The sequence below is a fragment of the Vanellus vanellus genome (assembly GCF_965231255.1).
Source record: "Vanellus vanellus genome assembly, chromosome: 16".
Taxonomy (NCBI): domain Eukaryota; kingdom Metazoa; phylum Chordata; class Aves; order Charadriiformes; family Charadriidae; genus Vanellus; species Vanellus vanellus.
The window spans coordinates 5,026,199-5,046,001 of record NC_138921.1 but is presented as its reverse complement, the minus strand read 5'-3'; the positions used below and the strand labels follow the sequence as shown (position 1 = coordinate 5,046,001).

General features: G+C 41.7%; 1 protein-coding gene across 1 annotated transcript in view; it reads left to right on the top strand.

The window, feature by feature from the left end:
• SPPL3 (signal peptide peptidase like 3) overlaps positions 1-19,431 on the top strand; it is a gene marked incomplete at its 5' end in the record, with an annotated part of 65,021 nt that extends 45,590 nt beyond the window's left edge. The window contains 8 exons of the mRNA XM_082491914.1: positions 1,710-1,829; positions 5,178-5,256; positions 6,010-6,122; positions 13,317-13,423; positions 14,407-14,570; positions 15,823-16,022; positions 17,094-17,203; positions 17,942-19,431. Coding sequence (XP_082348040.1) covers positions 1,710-1,829; positions 5,178-5,256; positions 6,010-6,122; positions 13,317-13,423; positions 14,407-14,570; positions 15,823-16,022; positions 17,094-17,203; positions 17,942-18,013 — 965 coding nt within the window. The 3' untranslated portion in view covers positions 18,014-19,431. The remainder of the gene's footprint in view (positions 1-1,709; positions 1,830-5,177; positions 5,257-6,009; positions 6,123-13,316; positions 13,424-14,406; positions 14,571-15,822; positions 16,023-17,093; positions 17,204-17,941) is intronic.
• Between the last annotated feature and the right edge of the window lie 372 nt (positions 19,432-19,803).

Genomic DNA, 19,803 nt, shown 5'->3' with positions numbered 1-19,803 from the left:
TGTAGAAATCCCAAGTGACTCAGTTCTTGTGCTTTCAATTTTTAAAATTTATTGTGATACTTACGTTTAAGAATAATAGATCCCTGACCTGAACTAATAAATTACCATACAGTGCGAGTGTCGTGGCTTCCGTGCTCATTGTTTAGCTTTAGTTTTATGAAAATGGTTGAGTACTTACGACACATACAAAGTTGTAGTGAGTGTATTTCACGCGTGTTTGAGGTTTGTCAACATACTCAAATACACTGGTAACTATGAGTTGCGTAGGTAACCTGTTATTTAGACAACTTACCAGTCTTCCACAGACAAAAATAATATAGACACATTCTCTCACACACACACACACACACACACACACAAACAATGTGTGTGTATATTTACTTGTATGTGTGTGTGTCTGTATACCTGCGCACATACATATGCACAGATACGCTGCTTGATAACCTAAAAGCTTATCCTTAAAATCCTGGGACTGGTAAAACCCTGCTTCATACAGCAGTTATTAATTATTATATATTATATATTATATAATTATTTTGGGGGTACCACAGTGATGTTGAGCTGGTTTTAAATCTCATCTAGGGTTGAATCATATATTCATTTTTCACTGGCAACATTTTGGATACTTCTTACCAAGTGACTACTTCAGATGTTACCTGTTATTTTAATGCTCTACAAGTATAAGTGTGGTTTGTATCTTTCATAGGGTTATTACTTACGGCTTCTCTTGCCCCCCACTCATGATGGAATGTAAATACAGCTACAGAGACTGTTTGAGTATTAGAATTTGTGGGGATAGGTGGGCTTTTCAAAGCCTGATCTTTTCAGTTTTGTTAGTAATTCTAAAAACTCGTGGTAAAATATAGGAAAAAACATCCCGTCCCATTATGAATATCCCTGGTAGTCACACTGCATGGTTAAGTTGGGGGAAATAATCAGAATGAAATACTTCAGTATCTCTGCAGTATTTAAAATTGCTTCCAGCTATAAAATGTGAGCATGAATTTTTGTTGGCTTTTAGCATAAAAGGCGATTATCATGCATGCTGAACTGAGCTGGTAGTTTCATGTAACAGGTAAATGACTTGGGTGTATTTTGAAAACTGCCTATTATTGTTAGGCTTGATGTTATCTGGTGATTGCAATCAGTGATGCAATTTAAGTGCATGGTGGCCTTCCCCCAAGTGGAATTGGAAGCCGTGGCACCCTTTGCAGGAGCTCGGTCAGTGTAACTCTGTCTGCAGCTCTGCTGTTGGGCAGTTACCTCATGCTGAGAGGTCAGGTAAAACTTTTATGTGCTCTGTTCAACACGTTTATGTTGCTCAGTGTAAAATGAAGCAAATATATAATTACTGTATGATTCCTAATCCCTAAATAAGGTTAATTTTTTTAAACTTTTTATTCATCCTGTCTAGGGCACAAGATAAAAATCATACGTTTTCTTTCAGCTTTCAGTTCGTGGGTTCTGCTGAGCGGGGCTGCTGCTGCGCACACCCAGCCACGCGGTCCTGCCGTTTAGCCAGCGTGGTTTTGCACAAACTGCTGTGCGTGGTTATGGTAGTCCATGAGGACCTCAGAGTAACATCTACTGCACCAGAACTGAAATGGAATACATTGTCCGAGTCCTCAATTGTGTTGGTGGGAACAGACTGTCAGTATGTGTATGGTAAGAAGCAACCCAAGTTAAATGCACCTTTCTTTCTTCTGCAGGTATTCAAACCATTGATTCTACCCAGGCGTTGTTCCTGCCGATCGGAGCGTCTGTGTCTCTCCTAGTTATGTTCTTCTTCTTTGATTCAGTTCAAGTTGTCTTTACAATATGCACAGCAGGTAACTAAGTTTTCTTCTCTTCATAATAATTGCAACAGTACAGAAAGCGTTGATATAGTTAAATATTGTTGATAAGGATTATAATACATGTCATAGTACCTTTAAAGAAAAACCTCATCAGGTTTCACGGTTGTATTTTTATGTCTCTGTAGCTATTAATAAAGTGACAAGTATTATTTGAGAAGTGTTTTCCACTTAGAGATTTGCTAAATCTGCTGAACTATAAATTGCTAGAGTTTTGAAAGGTGTATTATTTTATGTAAAGCTCACTTATTTATAAATCAGTGCTCAGAACTGTACATTGTACTTCATAATTCAGGTACTCTATAGGATCATGGAGACCATATCCAGAGTCTTCTTTTCCTAGTTTAATTTTGGTTTTTGCTGTTATGCAGTTTTTCTTTGTTTCAAGGGTACTTCTGGTCTCACAAGCATTTTGAGTATTATTCTTTTGCACTGCTCGAATTTAGAACAAAAATGAAACAGTTGTCCGCAAATAAATTGCAAGTCCTCTGATCCTGTTTATTATTATTTACATTTTGTCATTTAAGTAAATACCAGGGCTTTGCTTTTTGGAAAATTTTGGCCTTTTGATCTTTTTGCAGTTCTTCAAGAGTCCAGCTGCTGTTCAGGGTAGCACCATTTTTCCTACTGCTCCAAATTTGCAGCAGCTTTTAAAAATTGTACTCCTCAGTCCACATAGTGAATCTGTGGAGATTTTTAAACCCCTAAATACCTCTCATCCTCTCCTACTTCATGTATATGCAATGCGGGCTTTTCCCATAGGATTTAACTCCTGAGCTGTGCGTCCTCTCCAGCCTCTTAAACAGGGCTGATGTTGATGGGTAAAATCTAAATCTCTGCTCTTGACAGGAGTCTTGAGACTCCTGTCTCCAATTCCGGAGGCACAGTCCTGTAGAGTCTGTTGAATGCTGCTTTTATAACTTTGTCCTATGACACATATGTTCTTTCCTATTAAAAATAAATTATTACTTCATATAAATTCTACTATATGCTAGATATTGGGGGAATACACACACACACACACACACATATATCTTAAGATATTATAAGGGAAGATTTATGCCAAAAGACAAATTTGAATTTGTCAAGATTATTGGTCCATTTATTTCCAGAATGGCCTTGACATTTCTAACTTTTATTTGTAACATGTGTGGTGTGTAATTAGATGATAATTTTGTCAGTTGGGGCTTGTTGCAGGTTTAAGAGGATTGAGTCTGTTTGGATTAGTGCACTTGGGTATCTTTATACTTGAACGTGGTTTTATGATACTTTTGTGCTTTTCCTTGCTCTTGCATCAGGGGGTGTCATTAATCACAGGGGGCTTTGGCCCCAGAACCTCTAAAATGCAAAGCCCCGTTCGAGGCTACACAGCAGGATGCAGACCCTGCTGGAGTTGGGAACTTGGGAACTGTGGGACTTGGTCCCTCTGTCCCCTGCAGCTCAAGTACTGCTATTTTACATCATCTTCTTGTAGATTTCAGAAGCTGACCTGGGGGGACTTCTAAATTACAGCTGATGTCTGGTTTCTTAAACCTCTCTTAAATCTTCCTCCGGCAAAGGTTTGCCTTTCAGGGAAGAGTCCGGAGCAAAGGTGGGCACAGCAAACAGCCCAAGGCCAGGAGCCGCTGAGAGCAGAGGGCAGAGCTGTAGAGCTGGCCTGTTGCCCGCAGACAGGAGTTAAGCCGAGGGATTGCCGGTTGAGTAATAGGTATTGAGACTAGAGGGGAGAGAAGACTTATGACTGGAAGCCTGGACAGTCAGGAGCGAGACTGAGAGTGGGTACTCGGCACTGGGTATTAGTGTGATTACATTTTAATTCTTATACTTTCTAAATGGGTCCAGCTTTGGGGTGGCCTGCGACAGGAGGCGCAGGGTTCCCTGCCGAGAAGAGCTGGAGGAGAGGAAGGGCAAGGAGAGATTCCAAGGGCGGAGAGGGTGTGGGTGAGGAAGGGTCAGTGCCGCTGTGGCAGAGGCAGAGCAGGGCAGGCAGGCGGCGCGGCGTGCAGGGCTTGGGGCAGCAGGGGCGCAGGTTTTGCTGTGCAGCGTTCTTGGCCAAGAACCTCTGAAAGTGTTCCTAGTTCAGCGTGTGCAGAGCTGCCACACTCTTCATTCTTTTCCTACCCATTCTGCTTCTTTTCCCCCTCTCTGAAATATTGATAGAACTGTGAGTTCCCGTGGTGCTGTTTGCATACAGACATTTAAAAAAATAAAAATTAAATGAATTAATCTTTTAAAAAAAATAATATTCCTCCCACCGGAAGGGGCAGAATGGAGGGGTGGAAAGATGTGGTTTGACCAAACCTATTTGTTTTCTCCAGATGGCTTAAGCTGTCTACTAAAGAGAATGTTTGATTCCTTCTCATCATCTGCATTTGAGAAGAAGAAAAAAAAATAAATCCTTTTTAAAAACCAACAACAACCACCCCAACGTTTTAGGGAGTGAATAGAGGACAGCACAGAGATTTGATTTACAGCATGCAGAAAATGTCAAGCGACTCTTCCATTTTCATTTCAGTCCGTTCTTGCTCCAGCAGTGTTGGATGTGTACTGCTGACATGTCTGTGTCTCCACGCCCTCGCTCTTCAGCCTTTTAAACAGCCCTTAGTGCAAATTCAGTGCTATTATTTTTTAAAAAAACTGGAAGGAAAAATGATTATAAATACCAATAGTAACTAAACGTTTTTACAAATGCGTGGGTGGGATAAGTATACTTCTTAAAAAAGAAAATATATATGGAAATGGTTTATTTGGATATTTATGTATTTTTACCGTCCTGTTTTCAAAAACCTAAAGCACTTATGTTAACAAATTTCAGTTGCCAGCTACTAGATACAACTTATTTTAAGCTGTACTGTGTTTTAGTAATGAATAAGGGGCTTTGAGTGAGATAGGGAAAAAAAATGAGTTAAAAAGTGGGAAAAAAAAAAAACCTTTATTATGCTGACTATGCCATATGTTGAAGAATTTTAAAAGAATCTCATAACTGGTCTGTAGTACATTCTTTCTTTTTTTTTTTTTGACCCTCAGAAAACTGTTTTTCTTGCTCACATGATCATGAATAGCTTTAAGACTTTTTTTTTAAGGTTTTGGGTTGCGGCGTTGCATTCCTTTGAGAGCTTTTATTTTGGTGGAAGTTTGAAAGCATACTAACAATAGAAATTGTGCATGAAACCTTGGAGCCTTGAACTGCTCTTGCTTTAATAATACTGCAGCATATGATAATAGGACATTGTTGCAAGAGCTTTTTCAAATTGGAGAAGCTTGTTTGTGTACTGTAGAAATTAGGTCTGAATGTACTAATATTACCTTTTCTTCTTTTTCTAGTCCTCGCAACAATAGCTTTTGCTTTCCTTCTGCTCCCGATGTGCCAGTACTTAACACGGCCTTGTTCACCTCAAAACAAGTAAGGACTTGAGAAATCTTTTGGTCGTCATCTCGTATGTTGTATTTCTTTCTTTTAATGAGAATTCTTTAACAGAGTCTTTGGTTATGAGCATTAACCTCAGGGCTTCTGGGCTGATGTTTGTGCATATTTTTTGTGACAGCACTATGTTTCCACTATAAAACTAGGAAGCACAATTTCTGCAAGTCCCGCAGGCTTGCCAGCCTGGGAAATACGGTACCGTTGCAGGGGACTAGATTTCCCAACGGGGTCTTTTTAAGAAGTTTGGCTTATTTTGGCTGAGATTTCAGAGTTTGGGATTTGGTATTGGATTTTAATGTTTAATGTTGGACTATGGATTTTAATGCTGGCTCTTTCAGAGACTGTAGTTACACTAGTGAAAATTACAGTTGTTAATGTCATGTTCTGAATTTTATTTTTTTTTTTTTACCTTGTGACTGCGGTTCATGTTACAAAAACACGATCTTAGATGGAGCTAGGAAATAGCATTCATGGTAACAATTTCATGCAAGGTGCCAGGATTTACTGTCTGTTTTTCCATCTCTGTAGTTCAGGCTTTATACACTTTATTTGAATGTAAGGAAAGCTTTTATTTTGTTGCTGGTTTGGTACCTATTTGTGGCAAAGGAACTTCCCTTCAGTTGTTCTTGGCATCTTTCATCAGCAGTTGAGCCTTGTTCCAACAGCATCCATTTTCTGTTCTCTAAATGGAAACATCAAATCTGCTAGCTAATGTTTATGTGTTGTTCCTAGGATTTCCTTTGGCTGCTGCGGGCGTTTCACTGCTGCTGAGTTGCTCTCATTTTCTCTGTCTGTGATGCTCGTCCTTATCTGGGTCCTAACTGGCCACTGGCTCCTTATGGATGGTGAGTATGTGAATTACGGGATTTTACTACTGGTTTGGGCCTGTTCTGACACATCCAGTCACCTGGTGATGATTGGTGAAATTTGCTAATATTAATGACTTGCTGAGTTGTAATATTTGTGGTAGACTCCCTGAAAACAACTGCTGTGAGGAACATGCCAGGGTAATGTTTGGGATGCCTGTTTTTCTGGTTTGTAAAGGCTTCCAGGGAAGTGCCAGAACACCCATGACAGATACTCTGCACCTGTGTGGTGGAGGGTGGAACGCCAGTTTTAGTTAAAGATGTGTGGAAACAGTGGTTGTTTATGAATCATAAGTTGATCTTAACAATCTGGTTAATTTTTGTCCTGCTTCTTGTTGTTTTTTGGTTCAGATGATCAAATAATTTGTTGTGAGACAGTTCACAGTAGCTGGTTGTCTTTGATCTCTTTGATGCTTGCCAGTTAGTATGGTGAGATGGGCGAAGCTGGCAGGCATCCAGTTGGCTTGAAGGTGTGATTTTTTTTTTTTTTTTTTTTTTTTTTTTCCATGCTGGTTGAACTGAATTCACAGCTTACTGTTCCGAAAAGGAGCTTTCCTCCTCCCCTCCTGCCTTCCAAATCTCTTGTGCTTGCTCTGGCACTCATTTAATCACATGGTAAACTGATTCAACTCACTAGAATGGCAGCGTACCCTTTTTTTGCCGGGCTATTTATCGGCTGCTGCAGTGAGATGAACTGGATTATTATGCAGGCAGGTATGTGCTAAATTTGGCAAAAGGTAAGTGGCAGTGTGATGAGATCTAAGAGGATGGAGTGGATATGATAGGAAAGGGATGAAGAGGTAGCCAGGAGCAGGACCTCTGCTTCTCAGCCGTGTCAGGCAGCTAAATTGGCTTAGGACATGTCGTGAAATGGCACTCTGATGTTGTGATTGCTTGAGAGAAAATAGCTGGGACAATATTAACTGCTCGTGAAATTGGTTGCTGCAATAGAAAACATACATCCCATCGGCCTTCCGGCTCCTCCTAAATGAGATAGCAGCAGCAAGTCCTTAGCGCTGAAACCTCTCATGGTACCTTCATTATTTCTTTTGTAGATAGGCGTTATGTTTCATTCATGCGTTTTGCTGCTTTAAAAGTTCCACCTGTTGTATGTGAGGGAATACCTTTTAAAGTACCCAGATACTGAATGAAAAAATCCAGCTGACGTTTGCTTTGTGTTAAGCAGAATAGCCCACCATGAAATCAAGGGTGCTTTTTGATCTGCAGTAGCTACAAAGCTAAATGGAGTTGCAAGTGTGGATTTTGACAAAATCTGAAAAGACTTGTCTACACTGAGATATCGGCAGAAGCATTTACTTAAAAATAGCTATTTTTGTGAACACTTCAGTCTGAACTTGTGGGCTTTGAGGTAATTAATCTGGAGAGTACTGAACTGCTGGTGCAGAGTGTTTTCTGGGGTTTATTTCTCTTGGTGGTTGTTTGTGATTTACAGAATTATGTTGATACTGTCTAGCTTTGGAGTATTTTATGTAGTTTATATTAAGAGGACTTGTACTATATAGGTAAGCCTCCTGTCCTTTGTTCAAATCCAATTAAATCAATGTTTGTAAGTGACACAACAGGGAACAGCATTTATTTGCCTTCATCAGGGAAACAGACTCTGCAGTTTAAGTCCTCATACTGCAAGTGGGATCACATCGTCTCTGCCTTTACCCTTTGCTTCTCTGTAACTGAATAGTTGAGACCCCAGTTAATCTTCTTTGGAGGGAAGTGTGGGCAGTAAGTACTGCTTGGTAATATATGCAAGTGGAGCACTTGCTCGTCCCCCAGCCAGCGCCTGCCAGCTGCTGGGTGTGCTGGGATCTGACTCCTCCCCGCTCGCGTGGGGATGATCTTCTGTTTTGCTGTCTGCAGAAAATGGAACGGATGTTGTGAAGGTGCTTCACATCGCCTGGGCCGGCGGCTGGAGGGAGATGTGGGGCAGGCAGTTCTTCTTAACAGTACGCCGTGATTTTTGTGTGTATGGTTTGTTGTTGTGCAGTTGATTCTGTCTTTATGAGAGAGAGTTTCTACTTTAGAGCTGATTAAAAAGGAAGGGAAATACTTCATGGGAATTTCCAGTCCTTACAAAATTGAGGGATGGCAGTTCACAGAATCACAGAATAGTCAGGGTTGGAAGGGACCTCTGGAGATCATCTAGTTCAACCCCCCTGCCCAAGCAGGGTCACCTACAACAGGTTGCACAGGACAGCGTCCAGGCAGGTTTTGAATGTCTCCAGAGTGGGAGACTCCACAACCTCTCTGGGCAGCCTGTTCCAGTGCTCCACTACCCTCAAAGTGAAGAAGTTCCTCCTCATGTTAAGATGGAACTTCCTATGTTCAAGCTTGTGCCCATTACCCCTCGTCCTATCAATGGGCACCACTGAAAAAAGACTCCTCCCATCCCTCTGGCATCCTCCCTTTAAGTATTTGAAAGCATTAATAAGATCCCCCCTCATTCTTCTTTTCTCTAGACTAAAGAGACCCAAGTTCCTCAGCCTTTCCTCATATGAAGGATGTTCTAATCCCCTAATCATCTTCGTAGCCCTTTGCTGGACCCTCTCCAGCAGATCCCTGTCTTTCTTGAACTGGGGAGCCCAGAACTGGACGCAGTACTCCAGATGTGGCCTCACCAGGGCAGAGTAGAGGGGGAGGATGACCTCCCTCAACCTGCTGGCCACACTCTTTTTGATGCACCCCAGGATGCCATTGGCCCTCTTGGCCGCCAGGGCACATTGCTGGCTCATGGTCATCCTGTTGTCCACCAGGACTCCCAGGTCCCTTTCCACAGAGCTGCTCTCCAGGAGGTCAGCCCCCAACCTGTACTGATGCGTGGGGTTATTCCTCCCCAGACGGAGTACCCTACATTTACCCTTGTTAAATTTCATTAGGTTCCTCTCTGCTCAACTCTCCAGCCTGTCCAGGTCACGCTGTAAAGCAGCACAGCCTTCTGGCGTATCAGCCACTCCTCCCAGTTTAGTGTCATCAGCAAACTTGCTGATGGTACACACTCTATCCCTTCATCCAGATCATCGACGAATATATTGAACAGGACTGGACCCAGTACTGACCCTTGAGGGACACCACTTGTTACTGACCTCCAACTAGACTCTGCACCACTAACCACAACCCTCTGAGCTCTATCTGTCAGCCAGTTCTCAATCCACCCCACTGTCCACTCATCTAGCCTGCGCTTCCTAAGCTTGCGTGTGAGGATGATGTGGGAGACAACAAGGCTTTGGCAAGCCTTGCCAAAGTCAAGGTAGACAACATCCACTGCCCTCCCCTCATCCACCCATCTAGTCACTTCATCGTAGAATGCTATCAGATTAGTCAGACACGACTTCCCCTTAGTGAATCCATGTTGACTACTTCTGATAACCTTCTTTTCATCCCGGTGCTTTGAGATGATACCCAGCACAAGCTGTTCCATCATCTTTCCAGGGATGGAGGTGAGGCTGACCGGCCTGTAGTTTCCCGGGTCATCCTTCTTGCCCTTTTTGAAGACTGGAGTGACATTAGCTTTCCTCCAGTCCTCAGGCACCTCACCTGTCCTCCAGGACCTTTCAAAGATGATGGAGAGCGGCCCAGCAATGACTTCCCCCAGCTCCCTCAGCACTCGAGGATGCATCCCATCAGGCTCCATGGATTTGTGGATATCCAGTTTATCTAACTGACCTCTAACTTGCTCCTCATCAACCAAAGGAAAGTCTTGCTCCCTCCAGACTTTCTCTGTCACCTGCAAAGTCTGGGTTTCCCGAGGACTGGCCCGAACAGTGAAGACAGAAGCAAAGAATGCATTTAGCAACTCTGCCTTCTCTGCATCATCTGTCACCACGGCACCTGTCTCGTTCAACAGCAGGCCCGCATTTTCCCTAGTTTTCCTTTTGTCTCCTATATACTTAAAGAAACCCTTCCTGTTGGCCTTGACATCCCTAGCCAGGTTCAATCCCAAGGCTGCCTTGGCTTTCCTTGTTTCCTCCCTGCATACCCTGACAGCATTCTTGTATTCCTCCCAAGCAGTCAGCCCCTTCTTCTACCTATTGTAAACTCCCTTCTTCCACCTGAGCTTTTTCAGAAGGTCCCTGCTCAGCCATGCAGGTCTCCTTCTTCCCTTGCCAGAACAGTCCTCATTGCTCAAATGCTACAATTCCCCTGTCTGCACGGTACTTGGTTGAACTGTTTCTAAAGCCAGGGACATTTTACAGGATTGAATGAGCAGATACTGTCTCCAGGGGGTTGTTCTGGCATGTGATGATGTACATTTATAGATCTTGAAATGCTTATTCCTCAGAGTGGATTGTTTGACAGAAACATCAAGGATGGTCACCGTCCTCTGGTAAAGCCTGGTTAACAGCTTTCCTAAATAGCCGACATAGGTGGAGATGTGCAATGGGAATGCTATAGATGTATGCAGCGTCTGTCTATAGCTACAGAGTGAACTGAACGGGCACGGATACCCCGGGAACTGCTGCAGACCTTAACTGCTGCGGCAGTTGGGCAGAGGCTACTTCGTGATATGTGTTCTTATTCCCCCTCTTTAAAATACAACTTGAGAGTTTTATAGGAACATGATTAGGTCAGAACTTCGGTACCTCTTTCTTTCAAAGGTCAAATGGTGGGCTGTGGGGGAAGTTTAAGCCTTGCCAGCTTGCATAGTGCTTTGTAAACCGGACACCACACCACCAGCATCTCGGTTGTATCACCTGTTCTGAGTGCAGCAAAGCTGAAAAATACACTGTATCCAGAGAGCCTAATCACAAATGCAAGAATATTCTTAATCCTCAAAACATCCTTATTCTGTAAGGAGTGTGCTTGCAGGGACTCTGGAGTTAATTCATTCTGTTAATTGAAGGTTAACTCTTTCAGTTCTTTCTTATTCAGCTTCGTTAACCTGTTGCCCAGCACTTCCAACCCAGAGCTACTGTTTGTGTGGGTACTTTACTCCTCCCAAACACCCCAATTTGGAGTATATTTCAGTGGAGATCTGCCTTATTTAGTTTGTCAACACCATCCAAGAGCTTGGATATGGATGACTTTGTTTCTCTTATGATTTCTGGACTTTTTCATTGGAAAAGGAAGCTGGCCTCCATTTAGAGAAGCCCATTGATTTGACTACACTTTGGCCCGTATTGGTTATACTTGCTGTTGGGCATTCTTGCTTCCCTTCTGTTTTTTAAATTTACCAGTGTTTCTTAGAGCATTTGCAAAAGTGCGTAATTATTAGCATGTGTACTTCACTGTCATCTAAAGGACTCTTTTCCATCTCCTTTTCTACCCAGTATTTGCTTAGTTTGATGAAAGTGTGTTGTGCGTGTGCTTGTGTTGTTTCAGTGACAGAGAAATAGAGTGTGTGAACAATAGATAAAACTTCACGCTGGTTAAAATATTTCTACTTCTAGTTAATTATAACCTGGAAATCCTCTCCTAAATATAGGCTTGCTTGCGCTATTATTAACATTGGCTTTAGAGAAACCTCTTTGATTGAAGACAAACTGTTCCCTTGTATTTGCTCTTCTGCCAGAGGAAGTCTGTAACTGAAGGCTATATTGAATTACAGAATGCACTTCTCACTGCTTTGCTGTGTCAAATTCTTTAAACCTCAGTAATTTGCTCTACATTTTATCGCTAGTTACAGTTATGCGGCATGATTTAGGGTACGTTTTTATCTGAGTAATCCCATTACTTGGTTAAACTGGCAGCCGTGACAGTGTCGTGCTCGGCTTGTCAATCCCCAGAAGATGCGGCGGGTTTGGCAGAGCGGTTGCTGGGCCGCAGCCCCAGGGCGCTGCAGGCAGTCCCGCTGGCAGCGTTCGGTGGCACTTTTTTCCCTTGAATCTGTATGGAAATGTTTCCTTGGTGTTTTGATGGAAGAACCCCACATCTTTCAGGTGGAATGCCAGCGTAAGGTAGTTTTACGCTTGTATAACTATAGTGTGAGAATCCAAATATTACCTTGTAAATTTTGGCCTAGTCACATTGTCGCACTGGTGGGCATATACGAAATGAATCCATTTTCCCTGCGGTTACAGTTGGTCAAAACAGGATTATAGGATTATAACTTTTTACAAATTCTGTGTCACGTTAGACAGAGTATTAGACGTTTTGTTTACAAATGTCTGCATACTTAAGTGAAATCTGGTCTCAACAGGGCTCCATTATTGTTTCTAAATATACTGATATCATAGATGAAAGTTGATTTACTTTTTAAGGTTTTTTAAATTTTTTTTCTTTTAAATACCTCTTTAGGGATTTGCTTGTAACCAGTTGAAATCTATTTGATTGTCAGTTGAGTATCTTTGGTAGCTAAGGCTAGGCTTAAAGAAGTAGGAAATCGCACAAATGTGAAGACTGGGATTTTTTTTTTTTTTTAGTGTAACATCTTAGTTTTCTACCCTGACAAAATTCCCCTTGGAACAGAACTAACACTGGAGCTGCAGCATGTTGTTCAGTTTGTTGATCTGGCTGAAAACTCACCCTTGGGAGAGGGGTTAGGAAAAGACTTGCCCATATTTTTTTTCCCATTGGTAGGTAGGTTTTCACATAGATTTTTGTTATTGGGAAATCCTTGTATATGTGAACGATAATATTTCGTAGTGTTTGGGCAGCCTTACCCAATCTTGCCCAAGCAGAAGATCTGTTTGAGGGTTTTTTTGTCGTATCATGTTCTAACGTGTCATGTAACCGTGCTATTTCTGAATTAAGAATCAAGGTTTTTATTTATTTTATGCATTTACTAGAAAACCTCCTAATAGTGTAAAAGAGACTTATGTCTGGGGCACACAGAGTTCAAAGTTGTTTTGTTGCTTCTGTTTTTAACTGGGTAGTCAGGGTTTTACGGGGGAGATGTCTCTAGGACACAAGACGTGAAAACATTTCTTAGTGGTGAGCAGTGGAAGTTGAGTGGAGTGGGCAGCTGTGCCTGCAGAGGGGTTTCTGCTTCCATGGGAGCACGGTCGCAGTTGGCTGCTGAATGTGTTTTGACTTTTCTTAACTCTGGTAAGAAGAATTTCACCATCTGGAAATAGTGGACAGTCATCTAGTGCATGCAGTGCTGCACAGGTGCAAACAGAGGCTTCTCTGGGGTGTTTTTTTGGGGGGTGGTATTGGTTTGGGGTGTTTTGTTTTGTTTTGCTTTTTTTAACGAACTAATTGTGTGCTTGCATTTTGTAGCTCTGGCTATGGGCCTGTGTGTCGCAATGATAGCCTTTGTTCGGCTGCCGAGCCTGAAGGTTTCCTGCTTGCTACTCTCTGGGTTACTAATTTATGATGTCTTTTGGGTAAGTGTTTTGTTTGGTTTTGCTAAAACTGTTTTTATCCTTTGGATTTGTAATTGGCCTTGGGCCATTTTTACATGAAATGTACTAGTATGAAGTTGATGAAATCTGCCAAAGCCAGAAGATCAGCTTCATTGCTCCATTCTGAGACGTTAAAGTCTGCAACAGCACACAGAATAATTTCCTTGCTAATTAGTTGACAAAAGCAGAAACATGATTAGAATATTTCAACTTTGGCATATTATTTTTAAAAAAAAAAGTAGACCTCAAATTTTGAAAGCCTGGCTGAAGATCAGAACAAGCATTTCCAAGTAAACACAAAGCCTTATCCCCGCTTGCACAGTACGCACATGCCAACCTCTGATTAGCAGTGAAATCAGGAATGCAAACTGATTTATAGCCAGCAAGGTTGGCATAAAATCTTACTGTGCTTTTACAAGCAACCTGACAGAAGATATTTTGTAATACTGAAAGGATTTTGTTTCACCTTTGCGTAACACCGCGCGCTGGTCCGGGGAAGCGCTTGCTGACAGCTCTGGCAGCCAGTCAGTTTCCCAGTGTGATGAGCTGTAGCATAAGAGCCTGGTTGAAACAAGTGTTGCCTCATTCTGTTTGTGAGTGAGCACTGCACTTACCTCTTCTCTGCTTTCAAGTGTTCTCATATTTTCAGTGTCCTGGTACGTGCCTTTGTACTCCTGGACTACCTACTTGTAGTCCAGACAGATCCTTTGCCAAAGGATCTCTATCTATTGATCCATGTCTTGATACCAGAAAGCACGGTCCAGTTATTCTTGAGGATTAACAGTGTAAAAAACTTTCTCTGAAATTTTGAAATACATTTTGCCTTTTATCATCATATACACAACGTACGTATATGGAAAATTTGGACATTATCCTTTCTTGAATAAGCAAAGCAAGAATACATGCAGCTTTGAGTTGCCATGTAGTTGCAGTTTGTAATTTCTGATGATTTCCTTGCTCCATAGGTCTTTTTTTCTGCCTACATCTTTAACAGTAACGTTATGGTGAAAGTGGCCACACAACCAGCTGATAATCCCCTTGACGTTTTATCCCGGAAACTTCACCTGGGACCAAATGTGGGCAGAGATGTTCCCCGTCTGTCGCTGCCTGGTAAACTTGTATTTCCAAGGTAAGACCAGCAGTTCTTTTACTGTATTACATAAGAAAAATTGTCCCTCCCTGTACTTTTTTGTAGCACTAATTCTATTGGAAAATGCCAGCTTAGTTCCCTGTTTCATCACCCTTTTCGTGATAGAAAGGTATATAATGAGTACTGAGGATTGGATACTTGGCATTCGCTGACTCATAGCGTGCAGAAGTGATCCTCATTAGGTTAAAAAGTGGCCTGTTCAGAACAGGATACATTTTTCAACATATGTGTGAGTTCTACAGTTTAATGGCTGCTATTGTAGGATTTATGACATAATGCTTAAAAGCAAAAGACCTGAGGTTTATTATAACACCAGAATAGTCTTGATTACTGCATAATGGCAAGTGATTGGGAAGGGAGTTAGGGACTGATCTAAGCAAGGACGGCTTACCGGGAAGGTGCTGTGTTGGAGGGAGGTTATTCCACAGCTCTCTACTGCAGGGGTTCCCTCGTGTCTCTGGCTCTGACCAGATACGCGTAGGCCTGGTTGGGCATTAAGCGGTTATGCGGTGGGTTATGTTGGCGTATTACTCTAGTCTTGTTTCTTTAGATGTTTAGATGCTGAAATTACAGCAATTAGGAGTCTGCAATGATAAAACCAAAATTGTTCATTTCGTCAGCTTCACGGTAACTTAATTTGGCTTCATTTTCATGAAAAAGACCTTGGATTTAAGATAATGGGCAATTTTAGTTCTTAAATCTACTTAGCAATTTGCTCTTTTCTGGGCATCTGGTGAGACTATAGTTTCCTACGTGTTTTTTCTGAATAAGGCCAGAGATCTGAGAAGTCCATAAATCGAGTTATTGCCTTGTATCAGAGGTGATCTATGTACACGGGAATGAAGGTGCAGTGTCTGTCACTGATAATCACTTTGATAAAATGGAACCTCCCATCAACGCTTAGAAGAGAGAAGATGGAAATACTGAGTTGATGGGTCTGTTTCACTGAGTGAGTTAAGAGCAAAAGCAGCTTAAAGACTACTGGTAGAAATAAACTGGTTTGGAGCAACATGTCATTACTGTCAAAATGGGTATGTTTAAAACTGAGCTGAGGTGGTGGTGAAATCACTCAGGAAAAAGTCTTTTGTACCTGGCCTTTAGCTTCTACTACATAAAAGCCTGCCGGTAGAAAGAAGGGGTGTGCAAAATGAAGCTCAAAACCAAAGTGGAGGAGTCCAGGGCTTTTCACCTTGTGTCTTGGGCATGAACCCCAATTTCAGTTGCTCTCTAGTTCCACAGGCAGCCACTTCTCTATGCTGGGGATCGGAGACATTGTGATGCCAGGTCTTCTGCTCTGCTTTGTCCTGCGCTATGATAACTACAAAAAACAAGCCAACAGTGATTCCTGTGGTGCCCCAGGACCAGGGAACATCTCTGGACGTATGCAGAAGGTCTCTTACTTTCACTGCACACTTATTGGATATTTTGTAGGTGAGTAATTAGTTTAATATGGATAGCTGCTTAGTGAGCAGAAGTAGGATTATTGTAGTAGATTTAAAAGATGATGAAAGCAAATGTAAAGAGGCTTTGAGAGAACGTTTTATTACGTTCTTTTTTTAATCCTCCTGGTTTTGGGTTTCGTTGGCATAGTCTAAGGAGAAAAACCATTCTACAGTCTCCTTTTAAGATTTTTTTTTTGGTTGTATTTAATTTAGAGGATAAAAGAGATTATCAGTGTATTTTTGTTAGCAACTTTTTATACTTTGCTTTACTACCATAGAAGGTGTCGTAGCTCATACCTGGGTTACGGGAAAAATGGGAGTTTTTAGATGGATTACACTGTGCAAGAATACAGCTAGGTAATTCATCTAGGTAATTTTTGTATTCTACTGTTAATGCTTATGATCCTGTGACATTTTAGTACACACAGAAAATCGTAAGTAGTCACAACTTGAATGCTGTTTATATTTTGATGTAACCATCCCTCTCCTCCCTAACATAAAATAGATTTTTCTCTGAGGTCAGGACACGTGTGTGCATATCCTGACCTTCTGCAGTCCTCCTGAGGATGGAAAGGAAAGGTCATTTCCTACCAATAGCCTTCTTCCTCCCACCCCCCATCCTTCCCCCTACATTCCCGTTGGGCAAGTATCCAGGCAAATCACTCCTGGTGTGTACAATCCTTCCTCTCAACCCCGTTTCTCAGGCTAGGGGCCTCAGACCAACAGTCTCAAGGGGTACCAGCACTGGAGTAGCACTTCAGCCTGGTGCATTCAGCTTCTTCCCCTTCCCCTTTTGTTGTGTCTTGTTTGAGCTATTCTTAGCTTAGTCTTTGAGATTCAAATCTGGAGCAAGTGGCTCAACACAGCCTAATATTAATGCAGAATAATTTTTCGCTGTTTTGTTTGTTTTAAATCTATTCAGGGAAAGTGAAGCACAGATAAGTAACTTTTCCACAGCCTGTCTCTTAAAATGGTGGGGAAGGGAGCCACATGTGGATGAAATTATTAGAACATTTGTATGCAACCTAAAGATATTTATAGTCCCTTTTTTCTTTTACAGGTCTATTAACTGCGACAGTAGCTTCTCGTATTCACCGGGCAGCCCAGCCTGCCCTACTCTATTTGGTACCATTCACTTTATTGCCGCTCCTCACCATGGCCTATTTAAAGGTAAGAGAGGATTATATATCCGCAGCAGGAAGCCCGGGGGTCAGCTGGAAGTGGTTCAGTGTTTTTGCACTGGGCACCAGTTCTCCTGAGGATGACGCATGTCCTTACTCCTCCGTAACAGCCCTGGCCCAGAACTAGGGTACCGCTGCTGTTGGGGTGAATCTTCGTTTTGGAGGACAGCGTAGCTGAGAGATGAGTTCCTGAAATAGAAGACAATTTATGTACATAAAGTACCAGTAATTATAAGCTAACTAAATTCCAAAGTATTAAATGCTGTTTTAATTAAATAAGTGAATTTGTCCTTGCCCAGCTGGTCATGAAAGCCTGCGTGCACAAAGGTCGAACAGAGATTGGAGAGGCAGATCCTTGTTTACCTCTTTCCAGTCACCTGTTCTGAAATTTTAAAACATAACCTTTCCTGTTACAGGGCTATTGTTGAAACACACATCTAGCACTCTGCAGAGTGGCATGTGAGACATGGCAGAATTTTCCACCTGCATAAATATTTCCTTCCCATCAGAAACCCATTTTAGGTAGATCTGCTGCCAAAATAAAACATTGTGGCTTTACAGGGAAAGGATTTATTTTTTACTGTCTCTATTGTAATTTGCAAAACAGGTAAAGAAACAGAGTTGCTTTAAGACATGCTTGCAATTATATGTGCATTTAAAAATCTGAATTCTTAAATGGACTTTGAGGTTTCTGAGGACGTGGTCCTTCTGCTGTTTCCCTGCCTAGGGCGATCTACGCCGCATGTGGTCTGAGCCTTTCCACTCCAAGTCCAGCAGCTCCCGTTTCCTGGAAGTATGATGGAACAGATAGAAAGTGACCTGAACTTCTGCCTTGGTCCTTTTCACTTTAACTTGTGGCTTTGTTGTCTCCTGCCGTCTGGACTGGCTGGTACTTGGGAAGGTACCAATTACGAGACTTGTATGAAAGGACTTTGTATTAAAAGGAGGAAAGGAAAAAGAAAAAAGCTAAGATCCTGGAGCTCCATGTGACTCCGTATCTCCCTGCAGATGTGGAATTGGGGACCCTTTGTGCAACTGCAGCCACTTTCCTCTTTTCCTCACTCAGATGGATTAGTACCAGACTATTACCTTTGAGAGAGAGGAAGAGACACACTTGAAACTGAAAACGGCTTGAAGTCGTTCAAAAACTTGTGAACACTAAAAGAAAAAAAACGGTTTAAGCAAACTGAAGCTTCTTCAGAGAACCCCTCATGTACATTGGGACCAGTTTCCTGCTGGACTTTGGTTTTGAAAAGAACTGAGACAGAAGGTCTTCTGTCACAATATTGGGTTTTTTTGATTTATTAAATATTTCCTGTGGTGTGAGGTTACTTATTAAATCCACAGACATTGAGTGACTTCTTGCAGTATACATATAAAAATTTGTTGTAACAAGTTACATTTCCACCCAGATGTCATGTTGCAGTGAAAAAGGGCACGATTTTTATACATATATATATACACACATATAGATATATATATGAATAAATAAAAAGGAAAACCTGCTAAGATCATGCTATGTAGCAGACAGGGGCTTGCTGTAATTTTTAGCATGTAGAGCAGTTTACTATGGCTTTCTTGTATATGGATCTACTATGAGCTGCTGTTCCCCCCCCCCCTCCTACAACTGAACCTGCAGTTTAAAAACAAGTGTAGTATTTGTACTGATTGTACTCATGGACTTTAGGGGATATTTGATTTTGATCAATGTAGCAAACTAGGGAAGAAAAAAGTTCAAACCCAACCCTGTTCGTTTGAGGGGGGAGGGGGTGGGAGGTGTCTTTTTTTTTTCTTTTTTTTTTTTTTTAATTTTCTTTTTTTTACGAAGAGCTCCCTTGCAGGTTTTTAGTAGTTCCTTCTTGACCCAGTGCATGTATTATAGCAGCAATTGTCTTTGTGCTTTCTGATCATAGTAATGTATCACTTGTAAATACATTTTTTCTATTTTCTATTTTTTTGTATTTTTTGCATTTTGTTTCATTAGTGTGCTGTATTTTTCCATGCCCTTGCCCCTTAAAGAAAAAAAAAAAGGAAAAAAGAGAAAGAAAACTGTCTTTTACTGTTGTGACTGGCTGGAGTTTGTGTTGAGTGCTTTGTAACTGTAGCCTGTTAAAATGTGGATTTTATTATTTTGTTTAAACCAACATTTCCAGTTCTTTTATTTTATTGACGGAAAAGCTTCCCTGAGGTAATTAGAACTTTTGTCCTTTAAAATACTCTGCCATATTGAGTTTGGGGAACTCTCCTAAAGCTCGTAGCTCTTATTAGTTTGATAAATGATGATAACTGCGAGTTGACTGGAAGGAAAACGGGAATGTTCAAGAACGAACCTGACTGACCAGTAACATTACTTTGGGTACGGTTTTGTTACAAGAGGTGAGGAAGCTTTGGTGAAACACCTGATCCTTTCTGCTCTGTCCAATGATACAAGAGCATATTTAGCGCGGTAGAAAATTTTGTCCAGCCATGCGTGTGCACTGTCATTAACCTTTTCCTCTGTTCTCAGGCAGGTTTGTTGCTGCACACGGGCAGAGGGGCTGACGGCCTCTGAGCTGGCTGTAACAGACCTGAGAGCCATGAAACACCTGA